General features: G+C 37.5%; 1 protein-coding gene across 1 annotated transcript in view; it reads left to right on the forward strand.

Annotated features, from left to right (window-relative positions):
- Positions 1-17,677, forward strand: part of LOC150076228 (uncharacterized) — a 744,224-nt gene that overhangs the window by 384,822 nt on the left and 341,725 nt on the right. The window contains exon 22 of the mRNA XM_090387291.1: positions 11,575-11,703. Coding sequence (XP_090243417.1) covers positions 11,575-11,703 — 129 coding nt within the window. The remainder of the gene's footprint in view (positions 1-11,574; positions 11,704-17,677) is intronic.

Below are 17,677 nucleotides of genomic sequence, written 5' to 3' on the forward strand. Positions count from 1 at the left end.
AGCACAGATAACACCTCTGTTAAAAGAGCCAGAACTGAGGACACACCACCATCAGTATTGCCACTCTTCCTCATTCGCCATTCCACCAGAGAGCAGTCAATCAGAAAGATGTCGCCCTTCTTTATCCAGAAAGGATTAGAAGGGAATTGGCAGGGTCACCAAAATCCGTTAAACGACTGCGTTCTGGCAACCTTTTGGTTGAAGCTTCCAGCACAAAACAAGCAGCAAAAATCTTGAACTCTACATCCATGGAGGGAATACCTATCACTGTAACCCCCCACAAAACTCTGAATTCTTCACGAGGTGTTATATCAGAATAGGACCTTCTTCATGTTTATGAAGAAGAGATCTGCTCTGAATTAAAAGACCAAGAAGTGACAGCTTTCACGAGAATATTGATACAAAAGGATAGGAATCTCGTCCCTATCAGAGTTCTTATCCTCACATTCAACACCCCACGGCCTCCAAGTTCCATCAAGGCAGGCTATCTAAACTGCCCGGTGAGGATTTACATTCCAAACCCACTGTGGTGTTTTAGATGCCAAAAATACGGCCACTCACAAACATCTTGTCGTGGTAACCCTGCCTGTGCTCGATGTGGTGCTCAAGACCACGAGAGCAAGGAATACTCAGTTTCAAAACTGACCTGTGCCAACTGCCAAGGAGAGCACCCTGCCTATTCTAGAGCATGCCAGCAGTTGAAGGATGAAAACGAAATCCAAAAATTAAAAACAGAGCTGAATATCTCCTACCCAGAGGCCAGAAAACGTATCCAACCAATAAATAGTGGGAAACCTTCTTATGCCCAAAAGGTTTCTGCTAAGTGCACTATCGGTACACAAACTGAGATGACTATACCACCTCGAGAGTCATTCACTCCGATTGCATGCTATTTATTGAGTTCAGAAAAGCCCACCAAAAAAACAGTCAGCTGCTACTCCGATATCCATACCTCCTAGTGCTCCACTACTACCAAAACCAAGTGGTAAAGAAAAGCCAAAAATATCAAAAGAGCCACTCGTAATATCAGAAACAATGGATGTAGAGGATAAGGAGGTACCGGACGAATCAGTCTTGGAACTCTTTGTTGAGGAAGAGATGGACACCGGACAGCGTCCATACTTCCCCAGAAAAGATAAATCCAAGACTGACAAAAATAAGCCCTCAGCACCTCGGAAGCCGCCTGATGGACCCACCATGCCAAAATAATGGCTAAATTCCTACAATGGAATTGTCGTGGATTCCGGCGAAATACTGATGACATCAAGGCCCTCCTGCAAAAGCATGAGCCAGTTTGCTTTTGCTTGCAGGAGACTTATCTAAATGCAAATGATAACCCCACCATGCATAACATAACATTTTTTTGTAAGGACAGAATTGCGGATGGTCCTACTCATGGAGGAATGGCTATCCTTGTGGGCAACCAGACCCCAGTTCAACCTTTGCTACTTACAACCAGCATAGAGGCTGTTGCAATTCACCTTACAGTGGGATTTTTATTAACCGTCTGCTCTATTTATTTGCCACCTGGGACTGACATCTCCCAGGAAGACCTTGATGATCTTGTAACGCAGTTGCCTCCCCCTTTCTTACTTCTCGGGGATTTTAATGGACATAACACCCTGTGGGGAAGTGCTAGCAATAATGGAACGGATCAAGTCATAGAGCATATGCTAAATAACAATGACCTCTCCCTTCTAAATGTGGGAACCAACACATTCTTCCACATTCCTACCTGTACGTCTTCTGCCATTGATCTTTCTATCTGCTCTCCTTCTCTACTCCCTTCACTCACTTGGGAAGTGGAGGAGAATCCATATGGAAGTGATTACTTACCTGTGATAACCTCGTTATACCTGGAAGACCGTGTCTTCCTTTCAGGTTACCACGGCGGAAGACAGATCACGCTGACTGGACTGCCTTCCAACAACAGGCAAATTTTGACCTCATTGCCGTCAGTCAGGAGCCTATCAATGATGTAGTTATGTACATCACAGAAAATATTGTCCAAGCAGCTGCGAATGTGGTTCCAAAAACATCTGCTCGGTTTCCACCATTTCCCAAACCTTGGTGGAATTCACAAAACAAAGTCAGAAGGAATCGTGGATCCGCCATCAGAGTCAAAAGGAATCGTGGATCCGTTTTACTTCATCAATTACTCAGTCCACTACTACTAAGTTGGTCTGGGACAAAATCCGGAAAATGAAGGGAAAATATACATCCCACAATTCTTCAATCCTAGATTCTAATGGATGCACTATTGCAGATCCAACTACAATAGCCAATTCTCTTGGGGAAACATTCTGTAACATCTCTGCGACATCTTCGTATTCCCCAGAGTTCCTGGTCCTGAAACATAAAATCGAAAACCAGGCACTTAATTTTAAGTCTAAGAGCCTTTATCCCTACAACGGGGCATTCACTATACAGGAACTGAAAAGAGCTCTCTCTTTCCAAGGCAAGTGCTGTTGGACCAGATGGCATCCATTATGAAATAATTAAGCATCTTTCACCAAAATCTATGGATCACCTGCTCCTTCTATATAACAGAATCTTTACTGAAGGGCAATTTCCGGATTCCTGGCGCAAAGCAATCGTTCTTGCCTTTGCTAAGCCAGGAAAGGATCCAAAAGTCAATACTAATTATCGTCCTATTGCTCTGACTAGCTGTCTGTGCAAAATCCTAGAGAGAATGGTTAACTTTCGTTTAATGTGGCATTTAGAATCGAATGACCTTCTCTCTAACATCCAGTGCGGCTTCCGAACAAACTGGTCCACTCTGAACCATCTTATTAGATTGGAAACATCCATCCGGGATGCTTTCCTAAAACGTGAACATTTGGTGTCTGTATTCTTTGACATGGAGAAAGCGTATGACACAACTTGGAGATTTGGCATCTTAAAAGATTTGCATAGCCTTGGTCTTAGAGGGCATCTCCCCATTTTTATTAAAAACTTTTTAGGCCAATCGATCTTTCCAAGTTCGTGTGGTGTCCTCACTCTCTCGTCCCTTCTATCAAGAGGAGGGAGTACCACAAGGATCAGTATCAAGTGTCACACTTTTCGCCATCAAAGTAAATTCCATCACCGAACAACTTCCTACAACTGTAAAGAGTGCCCTTTATGTTGATGACTTCAGCATATGTCATGCAACATGAGGGTTATAGAAAGACAACTGCAAAAAGCCATTGATCGCCTAAATTCCTGGGCTCTATCTAATGGATTCAGGTTCTTGCCGCAGAAGACTGTTTGCATACACTTTTGTTGTAAGCGTAATCTTCATCCTGAACCTGAATTAAGGCTCGGACAAAATGCTATTCCAGTAGCAGCGGACACAAAATTCTTGGGACTCATATTCGATAAAAAGCTGACCTTTCTGGATCATATCCGTCAACTCCGCACAAAGTGCACAAGAGGCCTGAATATTCTGCGCTCTCTCTCCTCTACATCTTGGGGTGCGGAACGATGCACCCTACTACGCATTTATCGTGCGCTTGTACGATCCAGATTAGATGATGGGTCCCTGGTATACAATTCGGCCAGAGTCGGTGTACTTCGATGGCTGGATCCTGTCCATCATCAGGCTCTCCGTATCGCTATTGGAACATATCGAACATCTCCTGTCCAGAGCTTATACGTCGAAGCAAACGAATAACCGTTATTGCTTCGACGTAAGCAGTTGTCTCTAAAGTACGCTTTAAAACTGAAATCCCTGCCAGACCATCCTACGTGGCCATTCGTTTTTGAGCCACGATGGGAAAATTTGTACAACACCCGTAAGACTGCCAATCGTCCTTTTGGTATTCATCTCCAAGAGCTACTCAAAGAGCTTAAGATCAAGGTAGACAAGGTTGCCCAAACACCAAAGCAACCCCTTCCACCCTGGCCTGCTCATGTTCCACCATGTGACTTGTCCCTTAGAAATTGGAGAAAGTCGGACATTCCATCATCTGTCTACCTGCAGCTTTATTCAGCACACCGAGCTGAACATTCTGACTTCGTGCCAGTTTACACAGACGGCTCGAAGTCGGAATCATATGTGGGATCTGCTGCTGTCTTTACAGACACCACTACATCGGAGCAGATTCTCTCTGAATGCAGCATATTTACTGCAGAGCTGCACGATATAGAGTTAGCCTTGGATCACATTAGTAAATGCCAATACCAACGGTTCATTTTATATTCCAACTCTCTCAGCATGTTACAGGCTTTAATAACTGTGAGATATAATTAACATCCAGTTCTGTCTTGCATTCAGCAGAAGATTCACTTTCTCCATGAATGCGAATATGATATCCACTTCTGCTGGATTCCCAGCCACATTGGGATTAGGGGAAATGATTTGGCTGACAATGCAGCCAAATCAGCAATTCCCAATAATAATCGCTGCCTGTCAGTCCCCTATGCAGACTACAGGCAAATAATACACCAAAAGATATACTCCCAATGGCAGGATTCATGGAATAGACAGACTACGAAAAAATTATATCGTATAAAGCCTGTAATTGAACCGTTGCAGTCTAGTCTGCGCAGGAATCGTAAGGAGGAAGTCGTTCTTGCCCGGACCCGCATAGGACATAGTCATTTGACTCATTCATATTTGCTGAGGGCTGATGATCCTCCTATGTGTGAGTCCTGTGGCACAATTTTATAAATCAGACACATTTTAATTGACTGTCCAGATTTTAGCAATATCCGTTTTACCGCTTTTAATCATCTGACTGAGCTGTATACACTCAGTCAGATTTTATCCAACAATGACAATGTCTGCTGTTTTTAGCTATTTTAAATCAATAAAGGTTTTTACTTGTATTTAAAATTTACATGTTATTGTTGCAGAAATCAATAAAGAAATTATTTATTTATTGATTTATCTTTTCTACATTTATACCTTTGTTATTTTATAGCTTGACATGGTGACCTAAGTAATTAGGTCAGTGAAAGCTTAAATTTTTATATATCACCTGGTTTTGGCACATTATAGCCTTAGTTGCTAATGTGCCATTGAAATCTAAACAAACCAAACCTCCCTTCCTATACTGTCTGTCCTTTCTGTACACATTGTACTCCCCAAATTCCAATTCTGCACTGCTTATATCTGTGTGACACCATGTCTCTGATATTCCAACAATATCTGCCTTTGATGTCTTGATCAGCACTTCAAATTTATCAATTTTATTTACTATACTTCTAGCATTAGTGTACATGCAAGTATACATGCACTTGTTCTTACTCTCAGTTACCCTACCACAGCCCATGTATTTACTTGTTCCATGATGATTCCCAGGTTGAAATCCCCACCAACTTGCACTCTAGGCTGCTGCTCATTACAATAGAAGCAGTGCAAGAATCACTTTCACTTCTGCCTGCAGCCACTGTTAACCTTTTAGTCTGTGTATCCCTCCAAACTAGCAGTTTCCGAACCACCTAACACTGCCTCGATAGCATAGGAAAATATTCTTGTACCCTTTATATTTAAGTGTATCCCATCCTTGTAGAAACAGTCTCTCCTGTTAGCAAACACGGACCATACCGAAAAAAATTCTACCCCACAAGCCTTGTACAATCTCTCCGGGACCAAATTGATTGACAAGTCCTATCGAGTCTAGGCAGAATTGCAGACACTTTCAAATTTAACCATAACACACGACTTTTTTTCAGCATTGACCTGTACTTGTTAAGTAAATCTGCAGATCTCTTACTCTTAAGCTTATTTGTGCCAATATGTACAACAATATCAATTTTTGTGCCCTTAAAAGATGATATCTGCTCTTCAACATCATCAACTTTTGACCCTGGCAGACATACCCTGGTCCTTTTCCACCTATCCTTTTTGCATACTATATTCCCCATCTCCCTGACAATTGAGTCACTGACAATAACTAGTTCCTGTGGGACTAGTGCATTCTGTCTTGGAGATTGCCTCTGTGTTGCCTGATGCACAGGAGTGAGCTCTGGCATTGAGTTGGGCAGCTGAGAGCTTGATGGGCCCCTCATTAATTTCTTCGAGGGCATTTACCCTACACCTCAAACTCTCATAGACTCCCATCAGAACGCAGAGTTGGCACCTAATTTCTTCACAGTCTTTGCACCTAGCACACACAAAGACATCCTCCTTGGCTACATCATATCCTGTTCTAGACAGGGCTGCAAACATTACACATTTCTCACATTGTTTTAGACTATGATGTGTGGTAGAATCGGTCCCCTTCAGTTATTCGAAGCCACAGCACTCTGGCTATGCTGTGAACGCTGCTTTGCTGCTCTAGTCCTGGTCATGATTCCCTTTAAGTATAATTTAATTAACAATGAAATTTAATAAGATTAATAAATTTTATTGATAATACTATACTAATATAACATATTTCTAATACACTGCTATGTATTTCGCTATCTAGTTTTACGTTCCTTACTGTATTCCGTATCTTATAAAAATGGCGGCAAGTTACAAATATAAAATCTATGGCCACTGAGTATTAACTTTCAAAATAAACCATAAGCTTAGCTCGAACTATAAATCTACTTATAGAAAATAATTTAGTATAACAATTAAGTCAATAATATGACTAAATATAAATGAAAACTTAGCATTCGCCGGAGCTGCAAAAATCTTGATATACGTGGCAGTAACCTCATACCCAGTCTCCTTACATTGGAAATAATGATTAGAGGAATTAAACACATGACTTGCTAGATAGCAAGTCAAGTGTTTAATGCTGATGAGACCAGCTTATTTTGGAAGCTTGTGCCAAGCCGAACATTCATTTCAAAAGAAGAGAAAACCGCCCCATGTTTCAGAGCTGCAAAAGATAGATTAACACTTTTCTTATGTGGAAATGCAGAGGGTGACTTTAAGTGTAAACTGCTTCTAATTTATATATCAGAAAATCCTCATGCTTTTAAAGGAATATGAAAAAGCCCCTTACCAGTTCATTGGAAATCAAGCAAAAAAAAAAGCCTGGATACAGCTAAAATCTTCGAGGATTGGTTTTTAAATTGCTTTTGTGTTGAAACCAAAAGATATTGCCTGAAGACAGACATAAAATTCAAAATCTTGCTCATTCTCGATAGTGCACCTAGTCATCCTGCACATTTGTCTGATCTGCACCCAAATATGAATGTTACCTTTCTTCCAGCTAATATACAAATTCATGGATTCAGCCAATGGACCAAGGTCTTATTGCTTCCTTTAAACTTTTTTACCTAAGAAGATCTTTTTTACAATTGTTAGAAGCTATTGATGAAATAGGCAGTGTTTCAATTCGAGATTATTGTCGGTATTATAACATTCTTGATGCTGTAAAAAATATTGAGTTCATGTGGGTTGAAGTTAAGAACTTAACAATTGAATTCAGTGTGGAAAAAGCTGTGGCCACAAAGCTGCACTTTGAGATTGTGAGAATTGGCAAAATGATTAGCGGAGAGGGATTTGAAAAACTGAACCAGCAGATATCACAGAAGTTCTTGAATCTCATAGAGATTCAAGAACTTCTGTGATATCTGCTGGTTCCGGTTAATAACTCGGGAACTATGTTGATATAAAATATTTTTATTGTCTACATGTGAGGAACTCATTCCTGAAGTTATGCCATGTATTTTTGAGACACCCTGTATATTGATTGCAAAATAAAGAGCTTTTTTTATTGTAAATATTTTATTGATCATTCACAAATGTTCATAATTTCTGGAAGACAAGATACAATGGATTTATGATAACTAAAGTAAGAGATGTATATGTGCGATTGCAACGTATCTAAATGTCTCTGGAAAACAGCATCGATTGAAGTACCAATCTTGTAGTTGAAATGGCTTATGCAGCTGTTAGGGGCACCTAACAATGGAATGTAACGAAAATGTGAGATGAAAAAAAGAAATTGTTGACAAATATTTCTATTGTTGCAGTCATATTAGCATTAGTAGAGGCATTTGATGCAAGAAAGCAAGCTTATGCAGCATCAGCCAAAAAAAAATAAAGTAAAATAAATAAATAAAAAATAACCATTCCACTTCACCCCTCTGTTCGTTCAAAATACCTGTCCAGCTGAGCCTTAAACTTATTTAGGCTATCAACTTCCACGACAAGGGATGGAAGTCTGTTCCACCTACCAACCACCCGCTGGCTAAAGGCAAATTTCCGCACATCTATCCTACATCTGTCTTTCCTCAATTTGAATTTATGCCCTCTCAGGTGATTATTCTGAGCAAGAGGAAGAATCCCATCAGCATTGAGCATGCTCAACCCATTCAAGGCTTTGTGCACCTCTATCAGATCACCTCGCTGGTGCCTAGTCTCTAGACACTGTAATTCGCAAAACTTAAGCCTTTCTTCGTAAGAGCACCCCTTTGTTCCATTCACTAGTCTCGTTGCCCTTCTCTGTACTCGTTCCAGCAGCTCTACATCCTTCTTGAAATGAGGCCTCCAGGCCTGTATACAGTACTCTAGGTGTGGCCTGACCATTGCCTTATACAAGGGAATAATCACCTCCTTATCCCTGCTAGAAAAATTCCTATATATCATTGACAATACACCATGAGCTACTCTTGCAGCCCATCTGCACTGCTTAGAGAACTTCATATCTGCCTGCACAACCACCCCCAGGTCCCTTTCATTCTCTACCACTGTCAGTGTAGTACCACAGAGTTGATACGTTGCTCTGGGGTTGCTGTTTCCCATATGTAGTACTTTACATTTGTCAATGTTAAACTTCATTTGCCACCTCTCAGCCCATCTGCTCAACCTTTCGAGATCCTGTTGCAGCAGCATAGTGTCAGTAGTGTCCTTGACAACCCTGCCAACCTTCGTATCGTCTGCAAACTTGGACATTAAGCTTCATATACCATCATCAATATCATTTATAAATACAGAAAACAATAAAGGACCCAATACTGAACCCTGAGGGACTCCACTAATAACATTAGTCCACGATGAGCAGTGTCCATTGATTACCACTCTCTGTCTTCTCCCCCTCAACCACCCCTTTATCCATAGCAGCAATTTGCCTCCAATGCCACAGTGCTCCAATTTGTGCAGCAGTCTTCCATGTGCAACAGTATCAAAAGCCTTTCTAAGATCCAAGTATATAATATCAAAGTTATTCCCTGCATCCAGTTCTTTTGTGACTGCATCATAGTATCCAATCAAATTGGTCAGGCAAGACTTCCCCTTAACAAAACCATGCTGTGTCCGAGCAATAACTGAAGTCTTGTCTAGATGATCCTGCAGTGCTTCTTTAACCAGTGCCTCCATTGATTTTCCGGGAACAGAAGTTAAACTCACAGGTCTATAATTACTTGTGTCAGCCTTTGATCCTCCCTTGTGAATTGGGGTCACATTTGCACACTCCAGTCCATGGGTACCTCCCCTGAGTCCAAGGAAGCTCTCATAATTATGGCTAAGGGTTTGCTTACTTCCTTTGCTGCCTCCTTTAATATAATTGGATAGATCCCATCCACCCCAGGTGCCTTTCTTGTGTTTATCTTCAACAATTTCTCCTCCACTTTACTCTCAGTTATTACAAGATTCTCTAGCTTACTGCTAGAGTTGAATACACCTCTGGCATTCCCCTCGCTGAATAACTCCTCATGTGTGAATGTCGATGCAAAATATTCATTTAGTTTGTTAGCTACCTGAGCAGGATCATCAACAGTTGACCCATCGATATCAAGTGGTCCAATCTGATTCATCCCCTTCCTTCTAGAGTTTACATAAGTAAAGAACTCTTTGCTGTTTTTCTTTGCATCCCTTGCCAAAGATTTCTCGTAATCTGCCTTCGCCTGCCTAACCACCTTTGTAACTTGGTTACAGATCAACTTGTATCTATCATAGGCTTCTGTGTCACGTGTTAATTTGTATGTATCCAGTATATATATGATAAATACTTGTATTGTTGCAGTCATATGATAAATACTTGTATTGTTGCAATCATACTTACTGCAGTAGTATCATACTATTCAAGATTTCTAAAAGGTTAGTACTCCAGACACTATCGTATCCAGTTATCATTGTAAGGGGAGGCACGACGGTCAGGTTTTTTAATTTTTTTTTTTTTAGAACTGGGAGCATTTTACACATTCACTTATATGCATGGGTAAGGTACTAATAAGCCCATCTGTCCACCTCCCACCCCTGACTCAAGATATCATACTGGTTACGAAATATGCGTCACTTGCTCTAATCATACTACTAATAGTGCGAGAGTGGGAAATGCTTCTGGTGGAAGCCGCGGATGACGTCACTTCCGTGACCAATCAAATTTACTGGGTAGAAAGTCGGAAAAACTGCGACTCCATTGTTAATATATTCACAGCTTGCCACTGGCTATAATTAAACTTGTGGGTAAAAATTGTAAATTGATTTTGTGTTCTTTTGGTCACCCAAGTTTTCTGCTGAATCGATGAAAATGCATTGAAAAGCTTTGCTACCTGAATGAATGAACGCGTGTTATTTTAGATTTCAGTCGCATACTGAAATTCCAAATGTTTCTCTCATTTTAACATCAATGTTGCCAGTTATAAAAACATTTACTACTAGCAGTTTTCATAGTCACAATTTAAGGTAATCTGTTCTTGTTATTTTTGATGTGAAACATCCTAGGGGTCACCTAATGGAGTAAATCTGATTGGTCATGAAAAATGCATAACGGAAGTAATTACATCATATGAGGCTTCTAGCAGAGACACTTTCCACACTCCCACCACTAGTCTGCGCTGAGCACTCACTAGTAGTGTGATTAGAGCGTGTGATGCATTTTTTGTGACCAGTACAATATCTCGAGTTCTAGTGAACTGATTTAATAAATGCAAACGGCATTCGTTTGAATTTCGTCGAACTGCATTAGAAAAACACAATAAAACAAAAACAAAAAAAGTTGTGCGTGTAACTTGTATGAACGAAAGATGTTTTATTTTATGTGAAAACATCCTTTGCTTGAAATAGTTTAGCAAAATCCAAGCCAATAACCCAATTACCCATTTTATTGTAGCCATTTGTTGAAGAGTATGATGTCACAATCCTGGAGTAGTAACTGCAGAATTGCAACAATGCAAGTATTTGTCATATGACTGCAACAATAAAAATATTTGTCAACAATATCTTTTTTCATCTCGCACTTTCATTACATTCCATTTGTTAGGTGCTGCTGTAGATGTTTTCACATCAATAATTTTCGAAAATAAAATTTGAGTGTTCAACGATGCCAAAGTCAAGTGCACACACAGCATTCTCAAAAGTATCGAGCAAGAATGAAAGTGACAAAACCTAAGAAAATAAAGACGAAGATCACAAATATTGGGTACCTCAATCTATGCTATTTTTCAGAGACATTTAGATACGTTGCAATTGCAAGTATACATCTCTTACTTTAATTATCGTAAAACCATCTACCGCACGTGCTTGGCACAGTCAAAGTTTTTTTTATAAATTGTTCCTTGAAATCAGTATAGAAATTATCTGTGCAAAAGTAGCGATAAATACAAGTAGTAAGAGTTCATCGGTCATAATATTAAAACAAGATGTACTGCTTTTATTTTTAGTGTCATTATTTTCATAATTAAAAGCATTTTGTTTGTTTCTAGAATAAAACAGAGCTCCAAAGTGTCACTGATTGTTGTGTCAAGTTAGAATCAAGCCTTTCTGATAATATTTCTCAGCTTACTGATGCACAAGAAAAAATTACTCACCTAGATAGAGAATTAAAGAATAAGGTAAGAGGCAGTGTATTGAATAAAGGACTTACATGGAATTTAGAAACTGAAATATAAAATAAAGGAAAGATGCTGTTTCCTTGTGAGAAAAGATTTTCATACATTCCCCCAAATTTAGTACCATAACTCATTACATTTCTGGATCAGCTGTGTAATCCCATCTTCGTGTCAAAAATGGAGTTTAGTTCTAGACAAGATTAAAAATTCAAATTAATTAAAATCAGATTACTCACTAATATTAACTATGGGGGGGGGGGACAAGGTTTGAGAATGGAGTATAAAAAACATAGGTACAATTTTTTTTTTTTTCAACATATTCACATCAAAGTTCAGCACATGTATTCTGTTTAATCTGCACTGAATTGAATCATTGGAAAAAAAAATTCTTCTGGATGGGCATCAAACTAGACTTTCATAGCTGCTTTTAATTCTTCATCACCTTTAAAATGAACTCTACAAAGATGAGAGAGAGGTTTCTGAACAATTAATAGTCACTTGAGGTCAGATCTGAGTTGTGCAGGGGTTTGTGTGATTATTATTTCTGAATATTATCAAGTGCCAATTCAGCTTTATGCACAAATGCATTGTCATAGAGAAGCAAAACTCAATGATCCAATTTTCCTCATCTTTTTTTTTTTTTTTTCCCCTAAATTACAGCTTTTAAATTTTGACATAATATTCCCAGTTGTTGTGCTTTTCAGTGCAGTGTAATCAATTAACAACAATCCTTTTGTGTCCCAGTCTCCAAAAATTGATAGGCCAACTCTTTTCCAACTTATAGTTAGGTTTTATAGTGGAAGCACAAGGCTTTTTCAATGGAAGCCTTTTGCTTCCACTGCATGCTTTCTGATTTGGATTCAGTATCACAAAAATATAGCCAAGTTTCATCACCATTTGCTACATGGGATAAAAAAATTTCTAGATTAGCAAGAATTAATTTTAAATTCTCTTTTGATGACTCCACTCCTGATGTTTGTCATGAATGGAAAAGTTTCTGGGACCTGATCTTGCACACAAACTATGGACGTTCCCAGATGGTTACGTATTATTGTTAAAGTTCTTTCATGAAAAAATATTAAGTAAGTTTTCAAGTTCGGACACTTTAATTCTTCTGTTTTCTAAAATGTTTTATTCAACTTTATTTCACAGTTGATTGGTTCATATGGTTGATCTACCTCAATTGTCTCCAGCCTTCTTTTGAACTCTATCAATCTTGAAACAGTAGCATAACTGGGTGATAACTCCCCAAATGCTCTAGTCATTCTTTCAGGGACATTAGATTTCTTCCCTTATTTGTCTAAAATCTGATTACTGAACAATGCTTGATTTGTTGGACATTCATTCTTCTTCCTTCTAACAACATAAAATATTAATTTTCAGAAACTGCATAAGACATTGACATGCAATTCTTTTCATGTTATTTTTTTAAGACATTAAGCCATCAAAATATTCTATTCTATAATTTATTAATACATTTTATATACTTTGGTCTTAGAACATTTTGACCCATTTCTCTTAGGAATATTTAAAAATTACAATTAAACATATTGCAAGTTACAAAATGTTGGCGACTTATAAAGGTAACCCACCTCAAAAGGTGAGTTACCTTTATAAGAAATCTCTAACATTTTGTAATTTGATAACTAGATAACTAAAATAGTTTATTTATAGTTATCACTTTGATAACTAGGAATAAACGTAGAAAACACATATCATATAATTTCTCAATGTTATCTAAGAGAAACTTACATTTTCTCCTAGATAGCATGTTCACTTCTGTGTTTAATTGTAATTTTTTAAAGTTCCTATCTATATTTGTGATATTTACATATACAGTAGACTCTCGATTTTCCGGGATAGATGGTAAAAATAAAATCCTAGATAATCGATTTCCCAGTTAATCCAAAAATATCGAAAAATGTTCAGGAACGTACCTAAAAAATATGCTGATGGATAAAAAACAAAAAAACTTACCTTACATTACTCGCATGTCCAATACAATGCTTGCATAGGTATAAAAACATATCTATAGGTAATGATGTATGCTTGCGTCGGCTGCCAAAGTCTGCCGATGGTGGTGCATAAATAATTTTCACAATATTTTTTACAAGTTTAACTTAAAAAGTCTATTGATATTTTAAAAACATGTTTTGTTTTAAAATTATATTTTAATTTTACAAAAAATAGAAAGAGATCAGTGAAAATCAGTTCACTTAGAGAAATAAGAAAGTATTGAAGATTGTTTTTTTCCTTTTGCAACTTTTTTACGAATGGCACTTCGAATATTTCTTAAAACCAGTTTTTCCGATAGAACACTATCGTCTTGCTGATCCAGGTAGTCAAGAAGTGCTTCTACATGGCTTAAAGCAACACTATGGCTAATTTTTTGTGACAATATCAACTCTTCTTTCTCTTCTTCAGGTTCACCATCATTATTTAGTGGTGGTGGTATAGTAGCCGTTACTTTATATAAAATTTCTTCATCTTTTAGTACTTCGTGGCCAGCTAAATCTTTGTCAGAATTAAGCCAATCATAAATTGATTGCTCATCGACATCCCCGCATCCCTCAATTTGTTTCAAATTTCATAACATTTCTGGTACCAGATCTTCACAGTTTTCGTCAAATCCCAAGAATCCTTCATCGTTTCCCTGTAAAATTTTATGCCAAGACCTCTTTAAAATTATGCTTTTTAATGAATTCCATGCTGCTGAAACTTCGTAAATCACATCCAATACAGTCAGGTTTTTCCAAAATGTCAATAATTCACAATCATTTTCTTCCGCTAACATGAATAAATTTCTGCGATAAACTGCTTTCATTTGTTGGATGACACCTTGATCCATAAGTTGTATTAATGCTGTCACATTGGGAGGTAAATATTTGATGAACAAATTTCCATCGTCTGATTTTAGAATTTCTTCAATAGGATGACTTGGTGCATTATCTAATAGCAGGACAGCAAGCCCAGTGAGCCCAGATGTTGGTGCACTGAAGGCCCAAATTTAGTTTTAAACCAACTGGAAAATATCTCCCTGTCCATCCAGGCTGACTTATTGTTGTAGTAATCGACAGGTAAATTTGATATTACAATACTCGAGAAAGCCCATGATTTTTTTGCCGTTTTATTATGCAGAGTTTCAAAGAATAAGACCCGGAAGCATTTGCACAGTAAAGAACTTTCAATCTTTGCTTTTGCATTTTATGTCCAGGAGCTTTTACCTTGATTTCGTATGCCAAAGTTTGAGTCAAAAGACATTTCCAGTACAATCCTGTTTCATTGACATTGTAAATTTGATCCGGCACAAGTTCATTGGTTTCAATAAATTTTTGAAACTCACTGGCGAATTCTTGGGTGGCCGGTCACCTTGAATGGAAATCTGACGAATGTCGTGCCTCTGTTTAAACCACGTCAACCACCCAGAAGATTCATTAAAATCACCCTGCAGTTTTAATTTGTTGAAAAAATATTTTGCCTTTGCTGCACAAACTGCCCCAGAAACAGGAATGCCTTCTGCTCTTTGTTGGCTAAACCACAACACCATTGTCTTGTCGAGGTCCTCATATGTAGACAGTTTTATATCGTTTTTCTGTTAGTCATGCCTTGAACACTATCAGACGTTCCCACAAAATCTAATAGCTTCCCTTTATTTTTTACGATGTCGCATATGGTTTAGTCACCAACATTATAATGGTTCTTTAAAGATTTAATGGATGCACCGTTGACAGCCTTTTCAATAATTTGAAGTTTTTGTTCAACTGAAAGCAACAACTCTTACGTTTACCCATTATTTTTGCAATTTCTAAACAAAAAAATTACTATAAAAAAAATTGACTGAATCACTCCTGACTTAAATAACAAAAGAAAATTTTCTTTTTGCAGTACTATGGAACACAATCCACACGATGCACTAAAACAAATTAAACATTTGTTCTGTTTCTTGTTTATTTTAGCGGAGGATGGGAAGATAGCGGGAGTTGCAGGGTAATAGGTTCACCTATCAATCATGACTTATAATGACGCTTCTTTTGTCGCTTATTTACGACTTACAAAATATCTGTTTATACCTATTCTATTTATTACTTGAATTTTATGATTTCTGGTGAATTATTTTATTTTTTCCTTCTTCCTTCCTACTTTATAGTCTTGAAGTGTCCCGGTTAATACGATCCCTGTAAATCGAGAGTCTGCTGTAATTTGATTTTAATTAATAATATAGCAAATATTAAAATATAGCAAATTAAAAATATAGCCTATAGCAAATTAGTTTAGTGAGTTATTATACTGGATGCGGGTTTAATGTTTCTGACAACTATACAAAAATAAGCTATACTTGATCCACATGGAAAGTGTCTCTCCTTCATTTTATATTTAAGATATGAAATATTTGTTTTCTGATACTGTGAAAGAAATGATATATTCTATATGCACTGTGATCTAAAAGTCAGAAAGCCCCAAGACTTTTTTAATATTATGCGACAAATAATGTGTTAAATGGTTTGAAAATGAGAATTGTAGTTCTGTGATTTGTAATGGATAGAAAAGTGTGTTTAGCTAATTAAATATCAACAATTACAATTTAAAAAAATGGACCGATAAAGCAGTGATCATGCAGCATTATTTCTTAAAAGTTATATTCAGCTTTATCATATGCAAAAACAGTAACAAATTTGCCATTTGGAAAATGTGAAACAGGAACTGCTTGTGTTACCACAGCTGGAATTATACATGTACAACAGCTTGCAGCTGCACTGGACTTTGCATATCCTTGGCCCCCACAAAACCAACTTGTTTGTTATATTATATGAGGTATGTCACAAAATTAATGTGATTCGTTTTATAAAATGTGATGTGGCATTACTGGACATGCATACGACATAGCATGTAGGTTGAAACCCCTCTGCACAATGAGTAGTTGCATCATGTTGGGCTCAGTGCTTGTGCGTCAAGTCATCATTAAGTAAGCAACCATGTTACTACTGTTGTCTGTGTCACGAAAAATGGAGCCAAAGAATATCAAGCAACATTGTCATCAAATTTTACACCAAACTCAACTCAACAGAAACATACAAAAAAGTAAAAAAGAACTTTTTGTTCTTTTTAACTTTATAAAACTTTCTTTAAACTTTCTTTTCTTTTGAAAAAATAAAAGAAAGTTTAAAGTTAAAAAGAACAAAGAACATTGTTCTTTGAACAAAAGAACCAAGGAAATTTGGGCTTGGGATAAAACTTTGTTTTCTTTTTTCAAAAGAAAAGAAAGTTTTATCTGTGTCACGAGATGTATAAATTTTACAATACTTTTTTTTTATGTATAAAATCAGTCTCATCAATTTTGTGACAGACCTTGTGCAGTGGAAACACAAGCACTGAATCTGTATGAACATGCTACATACAAATAAGACTGCATAAGATATTATTTTATTACCTTTTAACTAAAATAATGCACATAAATGGACAATTGCTAATTCTTTTCCTTGTCAAATCAAAATGAATGAAAGCTGCAACAATGCTGTTTATAAATGACAGTCTAAAAGATGCACAGTAGACAGTTGTGTAATCACCATATTGCCACCGACCGGGCTAGCCGGGTGGGTAAAGTCACTGCCTGACAACCCAAAGGTTGCGGGTTCGAATCCCACCTCGGGCTTGGATCAGAGTAGTGCAAAAACCTTGGGAGGTGCATTATGGCCACAGAAGCTGATATTTGAGATTTTCACAAGGGAGGGTGGAAGGGGCATAATTTTCAGTTTAACTTCTGGTAGTAGGTTAGCTAAATGATTCATGTAAGAACCACCAGGCTAAGAAACTCTTCATTGCTAAATATCTTTCTTGCCAATATCAAAAGACAATTTCATGACCTGAAAAACATCCCCATGCAATAAATAAATTGCTGCCTCACAAAAAAGATTTCTGCAACAATTGTATTGTACTTTTCTATGTAATCACTTTAAAATTTTTGAAGAGTGCTAAGTAA

Source organism: Mastigoproctus giganteus, chromosome 13, assembly GCF_048544385.1.
Source record: "Mastigoproctus giganteus isolate SK-2022 chromosome 13, ASM4854438v1, whole genome shotgun sequence".
NCBI lineage: Eukaryota > Metazoa > Arthropoda > Arachnida > Uropygi > Thelyphonidae > Mastigoproctus > Mastigoproctus giganteus.